Source organism: Pipistrellus kuhlii, unplaced genomic scaffold (genome assembly GCF_014108245.1).
Source record: "Pipistrellus kuhlii isolate mPipKuh1 unplaced genomic scaffold, mPipKuh1.p scaffold_m20_p_3, whole genome shotgun sequence".
Classification (NCBI taxonomy): domain Eukaryota; kingdom Metazoa; phylum Chordata; class Mammalia; order Chiroptera; family Vespertilionidae; genus Pipistrellus; species Pipistrellus kuhlii.
In genome coordinates this window covers 182,248,847-182,272,856 of record NW_023425529.1, presented here as the reverse complement: position 1 = coordinate 182,272,856, position 24,010 = coordinate 182,248,847, and the positions used below count along the sequence as shown (strand labels likewise).

Sequence of the window (24,010 nt, the reverse complement as noted above, 5' to 3'; positions counted from 1 at the left end):
GTCATTGAGCTGTTGTGTGCTAAGAAATGTTGACTCCATTCTCTCTGTTATTTTTAATAATGTTGCTCTTGGGAATCTTTTCTTAAAATTAACTTATAGCATATTTAATTTCTTTCCTCGTGTTTCTCTTAGGAATTATCGGACCGCCTACAATCTTGTACATGAATTGAGAGCCCATGAAACTAATATTCTGGAAATTAAGACTATGGCAGGATTTATAAACTACAAGGTGAGAGTTCTAATTCCATGTAAAGGAAATTGGTTTTTAAGTATCGCATTGTCTTTTTTAAATTTGCAAACCAAATCAGCTGCTTGTTCTAAAAAGTATTAGGTTAATAATGCACCTCTTTTATGTCCTTATCTCAAGGACGCCTAGTGCTTAGCAGCCTAATGGCCATGCTTGGTTTTGAGTTTATGGGTGTCCGAGTTCTAAGGGGGTCCTTTGTCTGTTTTTAAGTGGGAGCAGGAAGGAGAGAGAAGAAAAATGCCTATATTATTGAATTTTAAAAGGTTTAACATGTTAGAACCATGTCAGGCTTCCTTGGTTTAATGCATAGCCATAGGAAAAGTGTAACTATTCACCATAGTGGAAACTTTTATTCATATTATTTACGCATTTTAAATTTATGTACGGTAGGATTGATGCCCCCAGAAGGCAGGTGAGAGCTGTTTGATTTGATTCTTGATCTTCCCACACTCAGTATTTTAAAGATGGCTGGCACTGTGTTGGTGATGTGAGGGCAGATGGTAACTTTATTGTTTCTGTAAGGGTAAATTGGCCCAGCTTCCATAGAAAATGTTTTTCAATGAGTGTACAAGTTTAAAGTGGATGTTGTCTTTGATCTTAGCAATTCCATTTCAGGAAATTTATCTGACATGTGTGCTAATTTGCAAATCATACATATGAGGATACGGTATTTATTGCATCCTGAAGTAGGAAAAGATTGGAAACAACTCAGAAATAAGTGACTGGTTAATATAAATAATAACCCCAGGCTTTTTTCTAAGGCATAGAATAGACTCAGTATGATACTGAGTAATTTTATTCATTTGTCAAAGGGGCATAACCTCTGGTTTTAGCATAGCCCTTGTCATAGAGAAAATAGATTCTATCTCCAAGAACTTAAGAGAAGGAAGCTCCACAGTCTTTGAAAGTTAGTCTCTATGTTTACGTCTTTTCATGTAAAATGAATGTGCCTTCAGACTTTGATTTTCTTTTTGGGTTGACTTTACATTTTGCAGATCTGTAGACTGTGTTTTCAACACAACACCCCATTGGATGCAATTGCTCAGTTCCGAAAACACATCGACTTGTGCAAGAAAAAAATCGGAAGCGCGGAGTTGGCCTTTGAGCATGCTGCATGGATGTCTAAACAGTATGTTTCCAGTTGTACTCTTAGAATGTCTTTTTTTTTAAATACTTGGGATGGGGGAAATGGAAGACATTTGTAATACTGTCAACAACTTAAAAAATACGTGTGATATGAGGGCTAGAATTGGCATGGACTTTGATTTAAATTGAACTAAGATTTTTGTCAGTAAGTAGGTTTTTAAATGGTCTTGCATAAGTATGTTTCTAGTAATCCTCTTATATAATAAAAGAGTAATATGCAAGGTGACCGAACAGCGGAAAGACTGTTCACTGTGACCACCAGGGAGCAGACGCTCAATGCAGGAGCTACACCCTGATGGTCAGTGCGTTCCCACAGGGGGAGACCCTCTCCCGCCTCTGCAGCAGCACCAAGGACCCCTTAGAGCACATGTGTCAAACACAAGGCCCGCGGGCCAAATCCGTCCCGCCAGGCCTTGCAATGTGGCCCGCACCGCGCTGTCATCACTGCGCTCCGCTGCGTTTCCATCACAATGACAGTTTATGACTGTTCAGTAAACCATTCGGCCCGCGATTTAGGCTGGATTATAGATTTTGGCCCCTTCTCTGATTGAGTTCGACAACCCTACCTTAGAGGATGTCCGACTGCCGGCTTAGGCCTGCTCCCCGGGCTGTCCCCTAAGGGGTCCCGGACTGCAAGAGGGCGCGGGCCAGGCTGAGGGAGACCCCCTTTCTCTCCCCTCCCCCAGTGCATGAATGTCGTGCACCAGACCGCTAGTTTAGTATATATTTATTGAGATTCTAACATGTGTCTAGGTACTGAGAATATAGCAGCGAACAACACAAAATTTCTATTGACATGGAACTTCCTACTTGAGACCCATGTTTAAAAATTGCTAAAATGAAGTTGTCCCCAGTGTCAAGGATGTATCTGATGGTGGCAGCTATGCTGGCATCTGGTTTGGGAGGATATTGTAAAGGCTTGCAGCTCAGAAGAGTGGACTTAGGTACAGAATCTGTTACCCATAATTGATTAGTGTGTATTAGTAGTTACGCAGGAAGTCCTACTCACTTATGGTTCGTCAGTAGCACTATTTTAATCCAGCCGGGTGAGGGGACGGTTCCAGGATGAATAATTATAAAAGTAAGCTTTTGCTTTTTCATTCTTTTTTTATTTCTTGATTTTTTTTTTCTTTCTTTAAGATTCCAGGCCTTTGGAGATTTATTTGATGAAGCTATTAAGTTAGGGTTGACAGCTATTCAAACTCAGAATCCCGGTTTCTATTACCAGCAGGCAGCGTACTATGCCCAGGAGCGGAAGCAGCTCGCAAAAACCCTCTGCAGCCACGAAGTAAGTTACTGACCCCCGAAGTTGATTCCTCTTCTCTTGAAAGAAGATAAACTAAATGGTGTGCGTCATTTTTTCCCAAGCCTTTGAATAGAATTGGCTTTTTATATTTCAGGAATTGGTGTGTTTTGTTTTTTTTTGTGTGTGTGTTTTTTTTAATATATTTTATTGATTTTTTTACAGAGAGGAAGAGAGAGAGGGATAGAGAGGTAGAAACATCGATGAGAGAGAAACATCGACCAGCTGCTTCTTGCACACCCCCCACCGGGGATGTGCCCGCAACCAAGGCACATGCCCCTGACCGGAATCGAACCCGGGACCCTTCCGTCCACAGGCTGATGCTCCATCCACTGAGCCAAACCGGTTTTGGCTATTTCAGGAATTGTAATCATTTTCCGTTTTAGCCTGAATACTCCATTTCGCCTGGGAATTAGAAGTTTTTCTTAGAAGAACTGGCTTAGGTGGTCAATAAGCTGGTGATTTAGACAAGAGAAAACTAAAATAAAAGCCACAGGCAGCCTGGGCCACGCTGTCAGGCCAGCGTCCCGTTTCTGTGCGCACGGCTGTGGGAGCTGGAAGGGCCCAGCAGACGTGAGCACCACTTTGACCAGCTGGAGCGGATGCCTCTGTGCTCCTTTCTCTTTCCGAGGTTCCCCCTCGGGAGGACTCCTAAGAATCCGAGACTTTATGTTTCAGATTGCATCGTTTCTTAAACTTGACAATTCATTTTACCTTTCTCTTGGATGATTATATTCAAATAACGATTTCCCATAAGCATAAGGTGACCAGATGTCCCGCTTTTGGCAGGACAGTCCCAATTTTTAACAATTTGTCCCGCATCTCGTGGTGTTTTAAAAAGAATCTTTCCAAAAATCGGGACTTTTTAAAATGCTGCAGGATGCGGGACAGATTGTTAAGAATCGGGACTGTCCCGCCAAAGCATGACGTCTGGTCACCTTACATAAGCACCTTTAAAATAAGCACATGGTGGGTGTGTGGGTGCGTGCGTTTACATTCATACAGCGGCATCCGTTTATTTCCACCAGAAGTCAGTTTTCTTCTCTGAAGATGGGGGTATGTCAGCAGCGCCTCACTGGTATTGGAGTGGGCTGGTGTCTGTGTTTGTACACACCTGCTCTGTCACGGAGGGAGAGCTGGTGTGTGTGGTCACAGGGACTCCTGTTCAGGCTGTGTGTTCCCTCGCAGGCCGCGGTGACGTATCCCAGCCCTGACCCGTTGGAAACACAGACAGGTGCTCTGGACTTCTACGGACAGCGGTCCTGGCGGCAAGGAGTACTGAGTGAGCTCCTCCCCTCCTCCCTTCTCAGCCCCAGGAGGCAAAGATCACTCTATAGCGTTCCTCTTGGCTGCCTTAGGCAGAGCAAATTGTTGAGGTGAAAATGAGTGTTTTTAAAATACTTTTTAAATTTTTTCCCAGTTTTTAGAATGTTTTGTTTGTATTCCTACCTTTGAGAATAATTTAAAATTAAAAATGGGATAGGATTAAAGTATTTGGACATCTGTTGTCGTAACTTTAATGATTTGTTTGATATTTTAAAACAGCATTTGTATCGCCTCAAAAATAATTTCTCTGCATCTTTTTTGTGTGTGTTTTATGCAAACTTAATTCCATTGGAGCAATTTCTGTGGCAAGTATTGAGAAATTATTTACTTCCGTCTCCAGGAAGGATATTCTGTCTAGAGGACGATGGTGGTGTTCTTCTCAAAGTGGTTGATTCCACTTGGCTGAGAACCCTGAGCTCAGCGATGTTCTCTTTGGAACAGAGGTCACAGAGAAGTTGCAATCTTTAAAGTTCTAGAATGTTTAAGAATTGTAAATGGGTTATATTGAAGTAAGGATTCAGGAGTGTGCACACCCCTCTTCAGTGGAGGAGCTGTGTTCGGTGTGCTGACTAAAATGGGTTGGGTCCTACCCAATGCAGGTTTTGACCTTTCGGATCCTGAAAAAGAGAAGGTGGGAATTCTTGCCATTCAGCTGAAGGAGAGAAATGTGGTTCACTCGGTGAGTTTTTCCCCAGGGCCAACTACTTTTTATAGTATTCAAGTTATTTTTGTTAGAATGTCTCACTATCTTTTCTAACAGGAAATAATAATAACTCTTCTGAGCAATGCTGTTGCGCAGTTTAAGAAGTACAAGTGTCCGAGAATGAAAAGTCATCTCAGTATGTATCCATGACATGCCACAGTTTCATCAATTGGAATGCTTTTTATGTACTAAATTATGTACATCCAATCTTTCTTCCTGTGTAGTGGTCCAGATGGGAGAGGAATATTACTATGCAAAGGATTACACCAAAGCTTTGAAGTGAGTCATGTTCACTGTATTTTTATTTATCTTTTCCATTTTTATTTTTAATTTATTGATTGATTAAGGTGTTACATAGGTGTCCTTATTCCCGTATTACCCCCCAATCCCCCTTCACTGTACTTTTACAAGTATTATGATTACCTTACAGCACAATTAGAAATTTGTACTGAAGGATTTAAAATTTCTCTACTTATCTTCTATTAAACTCCATTTCTGTGATTTTTTTCAAGTACTATCTACTAGTTCAAACAATCCTTTTCAAAGTCTTAAGGAGCCTCAGAGTTAGCTAAATATGAGAATACTTGTTAAATTATTTCAGTAAGATTTTCTGAAGTTTGGGCACTTTGTTTTCTCCCAGAACTGTCTCTCCCCTCACCCCCCCCCCCCCCAAACCCCCTCCTCCCTTTGTCCTGTGAAGCTGCTCAGCCTGTCTCCATCGTCTCCAGGTTGCTGGACTATGTGATGTGTGATTACCGGACCGAAGGCTGGTGGACTCTGCTCACGTCCATACTCACGACAGCTCTCAAGTGTTCCTACCTGATGGCCCAGTTGAAGGACTACATTACCTATTCCCTAGAACTCCTTGGAAGGGGTAACGTGCTGTGCTTCCCGTTACATTCTAAGTTTTTAAAGTTATTCAGCAACCTGAAGCCGCTGAAAATGGGGAGAATAATTATGCCAGATATTCGGTAGTACGCTTGCTGTGCACAGGTCACTGCACAGTGAAGGCATTCTTATCTTTCGTGGAACTGAAATAGCTGAGGGACTTGTAGCTTCTTTAAGACTTGTCCTAAAATAAGTTTCCCGTAGACGTCAGTGCAAGTGTGTAAAGCGTTGGGGTTCACTTCAGAAAGCTGTCAGTTTTCTGGCATCGTGCTTAGCAGAGACAGTTACTCTGCAATGTTTTTGTGCCTTCGGTGGGGGCGGTCTTATGTTCTGGTTTTTTCTTCTCTTTCTTCACGTTAGCTTCAACGCTGAAAGATGACCAGAAGTCTCGGATAGAGAAGAACCTCATAAACGTTTTAATGGTGGGTTGGAATTCTCCGTGTAGAGCGAGCTCCGGGGCTGTGTGCTTGGATCTGGTCCCGGCACGTGTGTGTCTGTGACCAGCTGAGCTGGGGTCTGACTCTGTGTTGTGCAGAACGAAAGCCCCGAGCCCGAGCCGGACTGTGATGGCGCCGCCGTGAAAACCGCCCAGAAGCTGTGGGCGGACCGGATCTCGCTGGCCGGCAGCAACGTGTTCACCATCGGAGTGCAGGACTTCGTGCCGTTTGGTGGGTGGCCAGCGCCTGCGGTGTTATAGGGAAATTATCCTTATTTCTACAATATGAATAGGTGCAGAATAATAATGACAAAAATCAAAGAATTTTTCAAAGTATAGTCATTTTATAAATACACTAATTTTATTTATTTTCCCCCATGGATGATCAAAATTTTAAATAGTTTATGTCTTAAATTTACTTTGTTCATTTATAGCTCAGATGTTATTTGAAACACATTTTAAAGTTATCTAAAACACATGTGCTTTACTGTCTAGGGTAGGTATTTTGGACGAAATTAAAAGTAACAAAATGGTTCTTTTCCTTTAAAATGCTCTGTTGGTTACATTTCAGGAGCACTGACGTTTTTAAAATTAGTGCTTGTTTCGGAACTGTAGTTTACTTAAATTTGGTTTGTTTTTAAAACGTGAGTTCCCTTTGTGTGCATGGACGCACTTCCCGTGCCGGCCGGTGAGGGATGCGCTGTGGGAGGTCCTCGCCACGGAGGAGGATGTGCGGCCGGGTGTGCGGGTGTGGACTCGGCCTCTGTTTCTTTCCAGTGCAATGCAAAGCCAAGTTCCACGCCCCCAGCTTCCACGTCGATGTTCCCGTGCAGTTCGACATTTACCTGAAGGCTGACTGTCCGCATCCCATCCGGTTCTCTAAGCTCTGCGTCAGCTTCAATAACCAGGTAACGGGGCCCGCTAACGGGCCTCACGGCGTGTGAACCCTACTGATGCCTCCGTACATCAGAGAACGTGAGCTTAGTGAGCTGTAGGTCTTAATGGTTTTGTAGGAAATTAAACAATGTGTATAGTAGTTCTCAACGTAATTCAGATTTAATATTTTTCCTACTATTGATTTTTGTTTTTCACTCCATGCTTATGACATCTTAAGAACTTTGGTCTATACATTTTTGTAATATGTAATTGAATTCCAAATAAGATATCTTCAGAATGAGTGTAATTTTCAAAACCACTCGCTCTGCACATAGCATTGGTACAGTTTCTCATTATTAAGCTGCCAGGTGCCTGATGTTACAGAAGTTGAGGGGGTGGATGTAAATGAAGAGTCAGTGCGTGAGTTGGCGCTCCTCCACGTCCTTCCCCAAGCTCACACGAGCACCTTTTTAAAAAAATATATTTTATTGATTTTCTTTACAGAGAGGAAGGGAGAGAGATAGAAAGCTAGAAAAATCAATGAGAGAGAATCATCAATCAGCTGCCTCCTGCACACCCTCCACTGGGGATGTGCCCACAACCAAGGTACACGCCCCCAACTGGAATCAAATCTGGGACCCCTGAGTCCGCAAGCCGACGCTCTGTCCACTGAGCCAAACCGGTCAGGGCACTGTCACCTTCTTGAGTAGCCGAGGCGTTGTCAGCAGCTTCGCTCTGCAGCAGGGGGTCCGCTGTATTTCCCACATATTTCCCACATGTGTGAGCAAGGTGGGACGGAGTCAAGTGCTACGTTCTCACTTTCAGCTAGAAGCTCACTTAGCAGATAATTGCCTCAGGTCACCCAGGGAGTGTCTGGTGCCTTTAACCAGTAAGCACTTACTGAGAATTACAATATTCTTGATATCATGGTGAACCTGTAAATGTTTGAGAATTTTAAAACAAAAGCTTTAAGACATTTTATTCCAGTAACAAAACAGAGGGAGAGAAACGTTATGGAAACCAAACGGAGGCTGCCGATGAAGGCAGGCAGAGGCCGCCCCTGGCGCACCTGACCTTCCTGTGAGGATAGGAGAGGTAGGATGCCAATGATGGGAGGTGAGGGATGCGAGGCATTTCAATAGTCTGGGCTCCCCAGTGTTGATAAAGGACAGAGAATGAGGGCTTGCCACAGCCGTGGCTTCACTGTGGGGTTGTTCAGTAAGGACTTGTTTTCCTTTCTACAACCTGAGCCCACAGGACCGGTAACTAACTGTTTTGCTCACCAGGAAATATTCAAAATCTGGGATTAGAGTCAGTATAGAGACTCGTATTTCACTTTGCTCTTATCCTACTATCCTATTTCTATCCTTTATTAGATAATTCTATAATGAAAAACTAATGAGAATATTAAAATGTAAAGCAATTACTTTTACGTTAGGTTATATTCTGAACATGTGTTATTTGAAATTCAAGATACAGGTCACAGGAAACATAGTGGGCTCGGTCTTAGATTTCAGAAGCATGGATTGGAAATGAAAATGAGGGAAGGCAACGACATAGCCTGTAGGAGTTTTCTGAGAAGACACTCCACCTGCGGGGCTGCAGGCAGCTCCTGGGCGCTCTTGGCATCTGAGGACTGGGTGGGAGTGGTGCGTCCCCGGGTTTATATGGGGTGGGTCTGCGTTGGCGCATCGGGAAGAGGAGCCGCTGTGGGAAGACAGGTGGGCGGTGGGCGTGCAGCTGGATGTGCTGAATCTGGGTCTCCTGAAACTACCCCCTAGGCCAGTGGTTGGCAAACTGTGGCTCGAGAGCCACATGCGGCTCTTTGGCCCCTTGAGTGTGGCTCTCCCACGTGCGGGCACGCACATACAGTGCGATTGAAACTTCGTGGCCCATGCGCAGAAGTCGGTTTTTGGCTCTCAAAAGAAATTTCAATGGTTGTACTGTTGTATTTGGCTCTGTTGACAAATGAGTTTGCCGACAACTGCCCTATGGTATGGATGTGAACTTCTGGTGAGGGAAACGGGACAGAACTGGAAGCCTCTGTGTGGGAAATAGCAGAGGTGCGAGCAGGTATACGGGAGGCTGCAGTGCAGTGAGCGCACAGAGAGTGAAAGCCCAGACGGACACTGCAGCCTGGTCTCGGTGCGGGGGTAGGCGCCTGCTCTGCATAAATCTCCCTTCCCCAAAAGCCCTGTGTTCTGCTTCCGTGTGGCGGAGGCAGCCCAGCAAGCAGCGCCAGCTCCCTCGGCGTGCAGTGCGAGCACAGCGTGACGTGTGATGTTTGTGAACCACCGGTGGCTCTCGCTGTCCTCTTTTTCAGGAATACAACCAGTCCTGTGTGATCCAGGAAGCATCCAAAGCAAGTGAAGTTTTAGAAAACTTGTCTCAGGGGAAGATGTGCTTAGTTCCTGGTAAAACGAGGAAGTTTGTATTCAAATTTATTGCAAAAACTGAAGATGTGGGAAAGAAAATTGAGGTTAGTTATGAAATTTATTTGAGAGATTTTGAATGATAGAAGTATATGTGTATGCCGGAGAAAATTGAAGTGATGTAGATGTTTATTAAGTAAGAAAGTCTGCCACCTGGACTTGCTAAGGGAAAACCATTCATACTGGTTGGGGGTTTCCTTTCACTGAGATACATGCCCGGTATTCAGTGGTTGGCTGTTCTAGCTCATAGTGTATGTTAGACGTCATTTCCTGTTAGCACATGAGACCAACCTTATTTTTTAATAGTGACAAATCCCTTAAGGAATTATAAACAAAACATATATAATATAGCAATTGTATTTTGTATAATGTGACAATTCAATCATTTTGATGTTGAAACATTGCTGATTGCATATTTTAAAGATAAAAAGGAAGATATATATAATATATATATATATATATATATATATATATTTTTTTTTTTTTTTTAAAGGATTCTTTCAATATAGATAATTCAAATGCCTTTCAGGCATATACAATGAAAGTAATGTTTTATTGAGCATAAACTCTGAAGCCAAACTATGTGGGTTTAAATTTCAACACTCCAGCTTATTAGCTTGTGGCCCTGGGCAGTTTCTTGACTTGTTTGTGTCTCAATTTATTCACATGTAAAATGGGGGTAATAATAGGACCTACCTCTTAGTGTTTCGTGGGCATTAAATGAGTTAGCTAATGTAAATTGCTTGTAACAGTTATTGGTATGCAGTAAGCACTCATTAAGTGCATGCTTTCCAAGGCTTGAATGAGAATAGTTGGCTGTCAACTTGGGACCCTTTCCAAGATGGAAGCTTTAGACTGTACTACCAATACTCCCATAATAATTCCTATGAGTCTTTTGAATTTATTATTATCCAATATCCAGAGATTTTGTGTATTCATTTAAAAGGAATCTTCAGGATTTTGACTAAATCCCTACTTACATATTTTTTACACGGTACCTAAGGAAGCCTACTAGACGTAAATCATAATTAACAATGTTATGTTGAGTATATTGCTGGTGGATTTAGTTGAAAGGAGCGTTTGTTCAATTAGTAAAGAATATCATTGCTAATACCACAGATGTCTTCAGGAAAAATGTGTGGAATGAGGTTGTGAATATATTAATGGTTATCAAAAACATTGGTTTATTTCACTCAGCAACCACTACTTATGTACCTGTTAGATCAGGCACTGTGCCAGGTGCTGAAACCATGGCAGTCAGAGTCATAGCTAAAAAGTCAGGTGATTCTCTGCTTAAAGGCAAAGATTTTTAAACCCAGTGTTAGCCGTGTCCCAGCTCCTCAGTGGCCATGGTAAGACTTCATGGCAAGTTTCTCTGTGGTTTCCTTTTTACTTGGTTTCCCTGAGAGGAGGGGGAGAGAGAGGAGGGGAGGGGAAAACATCCACCAGTTTGGTTGCACCTGGATCGCTGGGGATCAAACCTGCAACCTCGGTGTGTACCCCGCCCTGTGTACGGGACGACGCTGCAGCCGGCTGAGCCGCCCGGCCAGGGCAGCGGGAGTCTGACTTCTCTCGCACCCGGGCGTCCGCGTGAACCCCACAGACCAGCCGTCTCCGGTGGGATTTGTGGAGAGGGGCTGGCGACACCCAGAGCGAGCTGGCCGTGCTGACACGCCGCCTCCTCTCAGATCACCTCCGTGGACCTGGTCCTGGGCCATGAGGCGGGCAGGTGCGTGGTGCTGAGCTGGCAGGGCGGAGGGGGAGACGCCGCCTCCGCCCAGGAAGCCCTGCAGGCCTCGCGCTCCTTCAGACGGCGGCCCAGGCTCCCAGACAGCGAGGTGCACTGGGACAGCGTGCTCGTGCAGGCCAGCACCATGTGAGTCGGCTTGCCGGCGGGCTCCTTTCGCGGGCGTCTCCGTGGGACTCGGTGGTTTCCGAGGCGCCAGGCCCTCAGCGGCGGTTCCCCCACAGGGTCATCTCCAGAGTCCCCAACATCTCTGTGCACCTGCGGCACGACCCGCCCGCCCTGACCAACGAGATGTACCGGCTGGTGGTGACGGTGCAGTCCCACGAGAAGACCCCGGTCCGCGACGTGAGGCTCACGGCGGGCCTGAAGCCCGGTGAGCACGCCTTTCCGTTCGGCCAGTGTTAGTGCACATAAACCCGGGAGGTCCGTTTGGTGTGAGGCTCATGGCGGGTCTGAAGCCCGGTGAGCACGCCTTTCCGTTCAGCCAGTGTTAGTGCACATAAACCCGGGAGGTCCGTTTGGTGTGAGGCTCATGGCGGGTCTGAAGCCCGGTGAGCACGCCTTTCCGTTCAGCCAGTGTTAGTGCACATAAACCCGGGAGGTCCGTTTGACGTGTGGTCACGACGCACTGCACTCTGTGTTCAAGCATTTAACCAGTTGCTGTGGTAAATGTCAGGACGTTATCCCCAAATACACAGGGTGTCCCCCAAAAATGTATGCGCACTTTGACAGTTGATAGCTCAGTTTTGAAAATGTATTTTAAATAATTAGGACAAGCTCTGAATTCTCTGGACTCTAAGACAGTGCAAACCCTTTCAGGGCAGGATGCCAATCTGACTCAGAAAACGCAGGTGACGCTCCGCGGGACAGAGCTGTGCGATGAGTCCTGCCCGGCCCTGCTCACCGACGTTCCCGTGGAGGACCTGCGCCCCGGGGAGCAGGTGACCAGGGACCGGCCGGGGGAGGGCGCTAGCTCGTCTGTAAATGGAGCGAGTCTCAGCGTTTCAGAGCGTTTCCCGAGGCGGGACATGGGACTTGGCGTCTTCACACTTAAATGTGTAAATGTCTTCAGCTTTTATACAAGGGGTTTTAGAACAAATGACCGTGATACGGAGACTTAGTTACCTGACAGAAGAACTAAGTAATATTAAATAACACTGTGTGTGTGTGTGTAGCTTAGTGAAATAACTTGATTCCAAGCCAAACACAAAGATTTCTTGAGGAGCTGGGCATGGTGATGAAAAGATGGCGTAGTAAAGATCCCACTCTGACACCGCAGGAACAGCCTGTGGAAAGGGTTCAAGCATTTAACCAGTTGCTGTGGTAAATGTCGGGACGTTATCCCCAAATAAACAGGGTGTCCCCCAAAAATGTATGCGCGCTTTGACGGTTGATAGCTCAATTTTGAAAATGTATTTTAAATAATCACTGCCTTTATAATTATTCAGAATGTGTGTCTACATTTTGGGGGACACCCTAATATGTCAGGTGGAAATGTGTAATAGTAATTAAATTAAAATATTTTTATTCTGTTACAGCTGGAAAAAACATTATACATCCGCTGTGGGACAGTGGGTTCCAGAATGTTCCTCGTGTATGTTTCCTACCTGATCACGACGACTATTGAAGACAAGGAAATTGTCTGCAAGTGCCACAAGGTCTGGTTTTTCGTGGCTCCTTCTGGAGGCGCTGTGTTGTTTCCGTTTACTTGTCAAAAAGCAGGTGCTAGTAGTCTGTTTCAGATTTTCATGAAAATCGGTTGATTTGTTTTTCTCACTGAAATTGATCCTAAACAGTACAGGAGGCATTCATTGCCCAAACATTAGGAAATTGGCCGGCATGGCTTCTCACATAGAGAATCAAAAGGTTTGAGCACTTGTGCACACAGATCTCGAGAGTTTAAACTGTCTGCTAGTCACACACCAGATACAATCGGTGAGTTGGCTCATACGTCGGGAGTTTTGGAGGAAGGTTTCCCTTCTGAGATATTTTTCTATGAAAATAGGCTCTTAGGCAAGTTGGTTGGGTAAGTGCACGCCGAGGAGTGACCAGAGGCAGCTGCTGTCCATCGGATGGAATTCTTCGTGGTCTGCTTTCTGTTTATAGAGATGGGGGGGGGGGCATTTTTTTTTCTGTAGACTTAACCGTGTTTTATGTAATGCTCACGTCTGTTAGTGGAAAACTGGTATTTAGTGTCTTACTCCTGGCAGCTGGTTGTCTCAGCGTTTTCTAGAAACCGGCTTCTCAGCCCCGCAGGGGGGTTGGCCTGGTTACCTGGGGGTTTGTCGTCTGGTCACTGCAGAGTCTAGGCAGTGGGCTCTCTGTAAGTTACTGGGAGGCAAAACCCTCCCAAGAAAATCAGGAGGGAGGAAGGCATGGAACGCGCTGTTAAAAGTCTCATCCCGCCCTGGCTGGTTTTGCTCAGTGGATAGAGCGTCCGCCTATCTTTTTTAAAAATTGGTTTCAGAGAGGAAGGGAGTGGGAGCGAGTTAGAAACATCAATTTTTAAATTTAAAAAAATATATATTTTATTGATTTTTTACAGAGAGGAAGGGAGAGGGCTAGAGAGCTAGAAACATCAATGAGAGAGAAACACCGACCAGCTGCCGCCTGCACACCCCCTACCGGGGATGTGCCCGCAACCAAGGTACATGCCCTTGACCGGAATCGAACCTGGGACCTTTCAGTCCGCAGGCCGATGCTCTACCACTGAGCCACACTGGCTTCGGCAATTTTTAAATTTTTCAATCTGAGGGAAGTGGGTCAGTGCCCCTGACTAAGTAGTCGGGTGTTGCATGTTTTAAACAATGCTTGCGGCACACTGCTGAGCATTCCTGGCCTAGCGGGATGTAACCGGATGCACCCTGGATGTTGAGTCAGCCGGTGAGGGTGCTGTCTCAGCATTGCCTCCTGGCTTGGGAGCTCAGGCGAGCCATGTCGCTTCTCTGGCCTCTGTTTCCTCATCTGTAAAATCAGAATGTTACAGTTCTGTGCAGCGCTCGGAGGAGATGGAGCATGTGGTCGGTCAGGCTCCAGGGTCCGATCTGGTTCCGTTTCTGCCGTGGTCACTTCCCAGCCACGTGCCCGTCTCACCTTCGCGCGGCGGTAACAGCGGCACCGTGTTTCCTGGAGTTCTGAGCATTGCCTTTTACAGGTGCAGTGATTAAACGCTGCCTCACACTGTGTTATCGTTCTTGCTCTTTTACTCGTCTTGAGTCGAGGCGACAGAAGAGCCAGATTCGGTGCTTGGCACCGCGGGCTCTGTGGTCTGAGCCAGCCAGTGTCTTCCTGACCTCTGCTCCTATGGCAGGATGGCGGCCATGCCTGCCCTGCCCCCTCACTGGGGCCTGACATAAACAACGCGCAAGAAGGCGCTTCTCAGTGTGATGGTGACACACGGGTTAATTTATTAGAAAAAGGGTCTGGTCTCCACATGGATTTTTACAAGAATCTAAGGGGCAATCATCGCTTCTTGCTACATACGTTGGGACTGTTTATTTAGACTGTTTGGTGTGCCTTCTGCTCTGAAAACTTTACATATGCTTACGATTTAGAACACCATTGCATGTGCCTTTCACATCTTCCTGCAGGATGAAACCGTAACGATAGAAACCGTCTTCCCGTTCGATGTAGCGGTTAAATTCGTTTCTACGAAGGTATGTCCCTGTGAAGCAGATTGGGAATCATTTAGGTTATAGAGATGAACGGAAAAAATAAGATGGATTCACCCTGTCTTCCTTCGTGACAGTTTGAGCACCTGGGGAGAGTGTATGCCGACATCCCCTTCCTGCTGATGACGGACCTGCTGAGCGCCTCCCCCTGGGCCCTCACCATCGTCTCCAGCGAGCTCCAGCTCGCGCCCACCATGGCGTCTGTGGACCAGCTGGAGTCCCAGGTGGACAGAGGTGAGACTGGGGATCCCACACGGAATTAGCAGAAGAGTTAGGTGTGTGCACACACATGCGTGTGCACGGTGCCCGCCTATGGGCACGCACGTGTGTAGGCTGGCAGTGTAAGAGTTAGTTTTGGCAAGGAAAGGAACGGGACACTTCTGCTCACAAAAACCAGGTGCCTTTAGAATTCAGGTAGAATCAGCATCACTTACCATTTCAGTCACCTTTTTTTTAAAATCAGGGTTTTGCTACGATAAAGCTACTTGTTAAAAAAGGAACGTAAAAAGGGTACAGCAGGGCCTTGAATAGCACGGTTCCCCTCGCGGTTGTGTTGTTACCGCATGAGGAGGTGCCATAGGGGTGGAACTCCTGTTTCTGCCGGAGCCTGTGGTCTGGCTCTGTGCCGTCTCGCTTAGAGGGGCCGTTCTCCCTCTGCCCCAGCTTCTCAGCCCGTTCCTGCTGCATCCTCCTGATCCGTCAGCGTTGGTTCCATCAGTGAGTGATGCCTATGTTAAGATACTAGCACCAGGTTTATTATCCTGAGGTCAGAAGTCCCCAAACCAAGGACTGGGTGTCTTTAGGCTCCAGGGAGACCCTTCCCTGGCCTTTCTCTGTGTCTGGGGCCACGTGGGTTCCTTGGCTTGTGCCTCCTCCCTCCCATTCAAAGCCAGCGTGGCTCGTCCTCAGAAACCTGTCCGAGCCCGCTGCTTCCATTGCCCCTCTCCTCTCGGACCCCTCGGCGCCTCCCTCCCTCTCCTCGCCTGTGGTTGCATTGGGCCCACCTGGCTGGTCCAGGACGGCCTCCTGCTTTAGGACCCTCATCCCTCTGGGAGGCCCTGTCCGCCCTGGGAGGACACGTGCCAGGTCTGGGAGTGGGGGGCGGGGGGCGGGGAGGACATTATTCCTCATGCTGCCGCCGCCGAGAACCAGCCCTGGTGCACTGTCAGGTTTGTGTCTGACACATTACAAATCGCAACTTCCCCCGCCATAAATGTGACCTTCATTGTTAGGAAAGTCTGTGATCATTTTGGTTATAACGTCTTAGAATTAGGGAGGACTTTGGGGGAATTAATATGAACACTTCAGGTTTTTTATTTATTTATTTTCTAAAATATATTCTATTGACTTTTTACAGAGAGGAAGAGAGAGGGATAGAGAGTTAGAAACATTGATGAGAGAATCATCGATCAGCTGCCTCTTGCACACTCCCTACTGGGGATGTGCCTGCAACCAAGGTACATGCCTTTGATCGGAATCGAACTCTGGACCTTTCAGTCCGCAGGCCGATGCTCTAGCCACTGAGCCAAACTAGTTTCGGCCACTTCAGGTTTTTAAAAAAGCTATTCTAAGAGGGTTGAATTGATGTGAGTTTTGCTAACTGGGGTACATTATCATATCCTAATCCTTAAAATTAATTAAAAGGAGTTAATTCAAGTATAGATGGACCCAGCTTTTTCCCTTCTGGTTTCTGGTATCTACCCACAGTCATAACCATCAGTTCATCACAGCCTTCTGCGTGGGAAGCCCATGAAAACAGTTAATAACGTGTAGGGCCTTGGCTGTCATTCTCGGGTGTTGCTCTTGATTTGCTGGAGTTGGCATTAGATGGGCACCGTTGCCAGCTGGCATGTACAGGAGTGACATTGCACGCCAGGACGTGCGGAGGGTAGGCAGGGCTTAGTGTAGAGTAGGGGTGTCAAACTCAATCAGAGAAGGGGCCAAAATCTAAAATCCAGCCTAAATCGCGGGCCGAATGGTTTACTGAACAGTCATAAACTGTCATTGTGATGGAAACGCAGCGGAGTGCAGTGATGACAGCGCGGTGCGGGCCACATTGCAAGGCCTGGCGGGACGGATTTGGCCCGCGGGCCTTGTGTTTGACACATGTGGTGTAGAGGAACGTTCATCTAGTCATCAGGAGGTTTGCCATCAGTTGGTGAGGGGAGCACATCTTTTCACGCGAGGTCGGTAGCCACGTTGGGCAGTAGTGAGTCACTGTCTGATGGGTTCCGTTTTGGTGATCTCAGCACTAAGTGCCCGTTCAGAGACAGCCCGGAGTCTTCTGGAATGCCGCTTTTACTGCTTTAAGGAATAACTGAAATTGCCCGGTTTTGTTTTTACTTCCTATTGGGGAAACGTTTCCTTTGGAGACATGAAGTAATTTGGAGAAATAATCACTAGAGGGTGTTACTCTGACTCCAGACTCCTCCCCCTCGCTGGTCCCCAGGGGAGCGCGTCACAGACTGGCAGCTGCCCGGCTGCCTTTTCTGCCGGGTTGGCAAAGACACGCGTGGGGCCGTGAGGACGCTGCGAGCCGCAGAGTCGGAGTCTGAGGATGCGGACCCGGGTTCTCGCTGCTCCCGGTGGCCTCCGCACGCGTGGGCCCTGCACGGGGACTGACTGGCTTCTGCCTGCAGTTGTCTTGCAGACCGGAGAGAGCGCGAGCGAGTGCTTCTGCCTGCGGTGCCCGGCGGTGGGGGCCGTGGACGGCGGTGTGGCCACGGGCCACTACGTCATCTGCTGGAAGAGGTGAGCTGTCAGCGCTTTCTCACCGCCCGCACTCTTCTCATGCCTTAGCTGCTCGTCGTCGTCCTGTTGTCGTTGGGAGCTCTGTGAGTCCCCGAAGGAGGGGAAGCCAGGGCTGTCACTGCCCGGGTCACACCCATGCACTTCCGTCGGCGTCTCGTCCCAATCCGTGACCTGCATGCTGAGGGAGTCTTACCAAGCTACTTCTGATGCCTGGACCATTGACACGTTAGGAGAAGCTGCCCTTATTTGCAGTTAGCAGGATTGCCTACATAGATCACCCAGGGGAGTCAACACTTTGTTAGAATTGTAAGAGTCCCGGCGAGGGGGCTGGGTTTAACGGCAGTGTACAAGATAATTGGATTTCTGCACGTCAGGAATAAACCTAGCCAGCTGGTGCGTGTCCATGTCCTTAGCCAGCCGGGGCATGTCCGTGTCCCTTAGCCAGCCGGGGCATGTCCGTGTCCCTTAGCCGGCTGGGACATGTCCGTGTCCCTTAGCCGGCCGGGGCATGTCCGTGTCCCTTAGCCGGCCGGGGCATGTCCGTGTCCCTTAGCCGGCCGGGGCATGTCCGTGTCCCTTAGCCGGCCGGGGCATGTCCGTGTCCCTTAGCCGGCCGGGGCATGTCCGTGTCCCTTAGCCGGCTGGGGCATGTCCGTGTCCCTTAGCCGGCTGGGGCATGTCCGTGTCCCTTAGCCGGCTGGGGCCGGGGCATGTCCGTGTCCCTTAGCCGGCCGGGGCATGTCCGTGTCCCTTAGCCAGCCGGGGCATGTCCGTGTCCCTTAGCCGGCTGGGGCATGTCCGTGTCCCTTAGCCGGCCGGGGCATGTCCGTGTCCCTTAGCCGGCCGGGGCATGTCCGTGTCCCTGTTGCGATGGATGGACTTTGCACGTGATGTGACTGAGGTGCCGTTCTCTGCAGGACCTCGGCCGGGGACGGCCTCCCCGCCATCAGCACCGTCGTCACCCTGCCACACGTGATCGTGGAAAACATCCCCCTGCATGTGAGCGCAGGTAACACATCCGGGCTTGTGGGCAAAGGAACCCGAGAAGAACGGTGTTTCAGCTGCTAAGATTTTAAGAATCTTCTGGTTGTGAAAAGTACCTGACATTTACCCAAGTAGGCTGTGAGCAGTCTCGTTTCATGTGCCTCTGCACACTCCTCCTCCCCCATCCCTTTATCATTTCATCTCCAAATAGTTCAGAGTGTATCTGTAATATTAGTGGTTATTTTCCTAAACCTAATCAGAATACCATTATCATGACTTTAAAATGGGCAGAGTTGTCTTAATATTATCAAATTCCAGTGCTGAAATCTCCCTCGTCCGCTCTGAACGCTCCTTATTGGCCTGAGGTCTCTGTGGATCCGGGCGGCTGGCCGACTCCCTCTGCCCCCGGGGCCATCGCCTCCCACACGTCACTCCCTCTGCCTTCTGTGTGTTTCCTGAGGGACCGAGTCCCTGTCCTGTGGGGCTTCTGCAGGCTGGATAGCATTTGCTGATTGCACTGCATCACTGCCAGTGTGTCTGTCCTATAAATGGGTAGCTCGATCTGTAGGTGTGGTCAGATTCAGATTCAAGTTTGGGGCAGGAATATTTCACCGTCCATGACGTGCTCCCGTCAGCGGCACGGGATGTCCGCCATCCCCTTTGGAACCATGGTAGATTTAAAAATTATTCCTAACATATAACGCAGCTCCTGACAGCCAACACCCTTTCTAAGTCAGTCACTTTCAAAGGAGATTTGGAGTCATCTTCGCCTGATTTTTCACAGTCCCGTGGCCTTTTTCAGTCAGGAAGTTTTATTTAGCGGGAGCGCAGGGATACCGTTAGTTTAAAATAGCCGTGCATTGCAGAAGGAGATTCATTTGCCAGAAGGACCCCCAGGTGGTGGGCTGTTTTCTAACCGAGAGGATCGTGTCCTCCCTGCAGACCTGCCATCGTTCGGCCGTGTCAGAGAGTCTCTGCCCGTCCGGTACCACCTTCAGAACAAGACCAGCCTGGTGCAGGACCTGGAGGTCTCCGTGGAGCCCAGCGACGCCTTCATGTTCTCGGGCCTGAAGCAGGTAGAGGTCCCTCTCGTTGGGATGCTCCGGAGGCCCCGGGTGCGGCAGGGGAGGGACAGCTGTGCGCGTGGACGGGCAGGACTGCCTGTGGCCCTGGGATTCGGATGGAGTTCAGCGTCAGGCACTTCTGTGGATGGAGCCCGTTGTTTCGGAGTGGAATGAGTGGCCAGGCCTGTCCACATTGAGATCGCATGCACAGGTCCTTTATCCTTGAAGCAAGAGTTCACAAATCCTTGGGCTGTGTAATGGAATTCCTGAAAATCTTAGATTGCCCTTTGTTACTGAGTGTGTGTGTGTGTGTGTGTGTGTGTGTGTGTATCTGTGTCTGTCTGTCTGGTTTTTTTTTGAGGCCTGGAGGCATGACTACCTATATTAAAAGCCTAATTCTCTTCAGCTCTTATCAGGGCAGTGTTTCAGGGATTTTGTTGTCAGTATGTACTTCTTATTAATAGAACATAACCAGAGGAACACCTGTATCGTAACACCTAGATGCACGTATCCTGACTAGTCACCTGTACCCTGCATATGCAAGATAGAGCTGTACACGATGCATACTCTAATTCATACACTAATTTAAACTGTTACATATTAAGGTCTTAGCTCTGTATGTTGGTGCACATGTGCATATATTACCTGTGGCATGTACCTGTATGCGCTCATTTGCAAATGAGTAAGCTTTTCTTGAGTGTCTTCATCTTTTCCACATATTAACTTACAAATATTTGGATAATGTAAAATACCAAAATCTTACCAGTTTGTATTCTTTTCTAAAGGATTGTTAACATTTTTCTAAACATCCTTTCCCCCTGAAATTACTCACCTTAACACAAAGGTAAAATCCCTAAAGGAAAACACAAGAAACTACTAGTGTGTCTTATGTGGACACATTATGTAAATTACCCTTACCCTCTGTGACTGTGAACGCTACCTGGCCTACGACACAAATATATCGCTCCGTCAGGTGTGCTCAGTTTTAAGCTGGTACAGTTGCCTTTTAGGTCTTGGTAGAACAGAAATCACGCGCATATTTTTAAATATGTTTTTATTGGTTTCAGACAGATGAAGGGAGAGGGAGAGCGAGATTGAAACACCAGTGAGCGATGTGAAAGAATCATCTATCGGCTGCCTCCTGCACGCCCCCTACTGGGGTTTGAGCCTGCAACCCGGGCATGTGCCCTGACCCAGAATCCAGCTGGGGACCTCTCTGTGCGTTGGTCGATGCTCCGCTACTGAGCCACGCCTGCCGGGCTCATGCACATACGTTTTACACACGTGTTATCCGTGTGGCACTACTTCAGCCTTACCTTTTGGAATCTGTGGAAGATGGAATAGGAGAGAGAAAACATTCACCAGTGAGATGTGGGTGTCCAGACATTGGTGACTATTCTAGGGGTGACAACAAAGGTATTGCAGGTCTGTGTATTGATTATCTGTGACACTGTGTGATTTAGATTCGATTACGGATCCTGCCGGGCACCGAGCAGGAAATGTTATACAACTTCTACCCTCTCATGGCCGGATACCAACAGCTGCCGTCTCTCCACATCAGCGTGCCCAGGTTTCCCAGCTTCACAAGCCAGCTGCTCCGGCGCTTCATTCCCACCAGTATTTTTGTCAAGGTGAGGCCCGCACGGCTCCTGCCCCTTACACACACCGTCTTGAAAACAAACAAAAGATTTTTTTTTTCTTGTAAATATCGCTAAATAATAACTTCAGACTAACAGTGATGGTTTTGATTTTTACCCTATGAATTTGGTAGTATTGCTATTTATTTCTATAAAGTTGCTATATTTATAGAATCTAATTTTTAAAAAATGTTTATTCCCTTAGGTAAATGATTTACCTTTATACTATCCTTAAATGTGCCTTTTCTTTGGCTTTCACAAAGTATGTTTTTAAATGATAGTTAATTTGTAACTCATTTTTAATCAAAATGGGTTCACTTTTAAAATATGATCACCGAATTCTCCTAATTCTCTCCGTTGAAGTGTGTAATACCGAGTTGGAGTCTTTTTTAATTGAGTTTATTGGGTGGCAGCGGTTAATAAAGTTAGATAGGTCGGGTCTTTTCTGGAAGTGGCACTGTTGGGACTACACTGTGGTTTAATGTTCTGATTTGCTCCAGGTTCCTGCAGGAGAAACTACGGGTGGGCCTGGTGTGTGACAGTGAGGTGGCCCCACGGGTGGGTCCTGTAGCTCGGGGCGCCTGAAGCCGAGGCTGCCCCCAGATAGTGCACGCCCCCCCCCCTGCTGTGCACATGCTCTCAGTGTGTGAGCCCCTCTCTTCTCCGTCGGTGCCCGTTTGGGAATGGCCGTCCATTGCACAGTTTCGGTCAGGCTTCGGGGAAGTGGGCGGTGTTTCTGTTACCGCGGACTTGGTAAATTACAGTTCAGTTTCTGCTCATGTGTCCTTCACAATTGTCCTTGCTTTTTTTTCCCCTAGGTTTCACGCTTTTTTGCATCTGCAGAAAAATTGCTTTATTAACCCTTCCAAACTTCTGTCTTATTCCATGCCTTAGATTGTTTAAAACAAGAAAGCCATGTGCATGATTTTAGATCTCTAGTGTCTAGTTTTAGATTCACCACGAAATTGGGAGGAAGTTAGAGATTGCCCATGTACCTCTGCCCCACCAACAGTGCTGATAGATTGGCAGTGGCCCTAAAATACCAGGTGGCTGAGGTGTGGTCTGCTGGTGGAGGTGCCTGATCAGTGGGGGGTGTCTCCAGGGTCAGCAGGAACAGGGACCTAGCACGCAGTTACCGTGGCGTGTGCAGGAGTCAGAAGGAAAAGGGACCTAGCATGTCGTTCCCGGTCTCAGGTTCAAGGGAAGAAAAGCCGAGGTCAAAGGCAGTTACCTTTTGTTTTGGTCCTCGCACATGTTTGTACTGTTTTTGTGAACAGTTCCAAGACTTTAAAAACCTCTTCAGTTAAGAGAGCTGACGGGTCACCATCACCCTGTTAACCTTCTTTTTTTCCCTCTTTGAAGCCACAGGGCCGGCTCGGGGACGACGCCTCCATCGCAGCTGCGTGAGGTCAGGCCCGGCCGGGCCGCGCCCGCAGGCGCTGGACGGAGCTCCCTGAGGCTTCACTCCCAGCTGAGCATCGATGGTGGGGAACGTTAGTCTTTATTTTTTAATGGGTGTTATACCAACTCTTCAGAGGCACTCGTGCATAAGAGATTAGCAAACCTGTCCTCTGTATAGTTTCACTAATAAAACTTTGAAATCTGTCAGTGCGGCGTGACAGCGGTCAGACCATTGTTGTTGAAAGGCATTGGCGAATGGTAAATTCTTCCCAGTGGACGTGACCTGACGTGCCTGTGCAGTGTCAGGAAATGCAGCCCCCACAGGAGTGGATGGGAGGGGAGCTCCCATCCCCACAGCCCTCGGGGGTCACCCAGGTCGTCATCCTCACAAGCCAGAGCGTGCTCCCAGCGCGGACCCAGAACTGAGGCTTCCCGCAGCTCCCGTCGGAGCAGTCTCACTGTCCAACCTGTGGCTTTGTTACCATCAGTCATGTCAGAGGCTCGTCTGGGGTGGGTTTGTGTCTGTGTTATTAAGACTCTAACCTGAAAGGGCCCAGACTGCAAGGACCTGACCGTCAGCATAATTCCCTAACCAGGAAAGTTTTTAAAAGATTCAGGGCCTAAGTAAGAGCTTCTTGTTATGTTGTGCAGTTTAAAAACAACCATGTAGATTCTTGAAAATTCATGTAAATAAAAATCACATTGTGAAATCTCTGTGTTTAAATATTTTAATTTAAAACTACCTGATGTCCTGGAAATGTTGATTATTTAAACGTGTGGGGGTTGTAAAAGGGCAGCGGTGCTGTAAATAAACGTGTTCTCTTTCCATGTGCCTGCGTGTCTCTCATTCACTTTGGGCTCAGTCCCGACAGCGGTGCCCCGGAGCCCGGGCGCCAGCGGTACGGAGAGGGGACCGCCGCTGGCAGTGGCTGCATCATCTGAAGGGAAGAGTCTTGACTTTGGCTTGAACGAGTCCCATGTTACAGCTCCACCCACAACGTTAAAAGTCTTCCAGTTGTTGCCCTCGTTGGTTTAGCTCAATGGATAGAGCATCGGCCTGTGGACCAAAGGGTCCGATTCCAGCCAGGAGCACATGGGCTCGATCCCTGGTGAGGGGCATGTAGGAGACAGCCGATCAGTGATTCTCTCTCATCAGTGATGTTTCTATCGTTCCCTCTCCCTTCCTCTCTGAAAGCAATAAAAATAAAATCTTCCAGCCGAAACCGGTTTGGCTCTGGATAAAGCGTCGACCTGCGGACTGAAAGGTCCCAGGTTCGATTCCGGTCAAGAGCATGTACCTTGGTTGCGGGCACATCCCCAGTGGGGAGTGTGCGAAAGGCAGCTGATCAATGATTCTCATTGATATTTCTAACTCTCTATCCTTCTCTCTTCCTCTCT

The 24,010-nt window shown here is 47.7% G+C and overlaps 1 protein-coding gene across 4 annotated transcripts in view; it reads left to right on the top strand.

The window, feature by feature from the left end:
- Positions 1–23,438, top strand: part of TRAPPC11 (trafficking protein particle complex subunit 11) — a 33,944-nt gene extending 10,506 nt beyond the window's left edge. For 3 of the 4 annotated variants that reach the window (XM_045588973.1, XM_045588972.1, XM_036457309.2), the window contains exons 8-30: positions 133–229; positions 1,243–1,376; positions 2,534–2,681; positions 3,885–3,978; positions 4,622–4,701; positions 4,783–4,861; positions 4,950–5,004; positions 5,454–5,599; positions 5,974–6,035; positions 6,149–6,281; positions 6,827–6,957; positions 9,249–9,404; positions 11,046–11,233; positions 11,329–11,477; positions 11,924–12,045; positions 12,643–12,762; positions 14,695–14,760; positions 14,853–15,009; positions 17,415–17,526; positions 18,444–18,535; positions 19,453–19,586; positions 21,038–21,205; positions 22,574–23,438. In XM_045588973.1, the coding sequence (XP_045444929.1) occupies positions 133–229; positions 1,243–1,376; positions 2,534–2,681; positions 3,885–3,978; positions 4,622–4,701; positions 4,783–4,861; positions 4,950–5,004; positions 5,454–5,599; positions 5,974–6,035; positions 6,149–6,281; positions 6,827–6,957; positions 9,249–9,404; positions 11,046–11,233; positions 11,329–11,477; positions 11,924–12,045; positions 12,643–12,762; positions 14,695–14,760; positions 14,853–15,009; positions 17,415–17,526; positions 18,444–18,535; positions 19,453–19,586; positions 21,038–21,205; positions 22,574–22,618 (2,668 nt within the window). In that variant the 3' untranslated portion in view covers positions 22,619–23,438. Of the gene's footprint in view, positions 1–132; positions 230–1,242; positions 1,377–2,533; positions 2,682–3,884; positions 3,979–4,621; positions 4,702–4,782; positions 4,862–4,949; positions 5,005–5,453; positions 5,600–5,973; positions 6,036–6,148; positions 6,282–6,826; positions 6,958–9,248; positions 9,405–11,045; positions 11,234–11,328; positions 11,478–11,923; positions 12,046–12,642; positions 12,763–14,694; positions 14,761–14,852; positions 15,010–17,414; positions 17,527–18,443; positions 18,536–19,376; positions 19,587–21,037; positions 21,206–22,573 lie in introns of those variants that run through there. The other variant, XM_045588974.1, reaches the window with a different exon arrangement.
- The last annotated feature ends 572 nt before the right edge of the window (positions 23,439–24,010 follow it).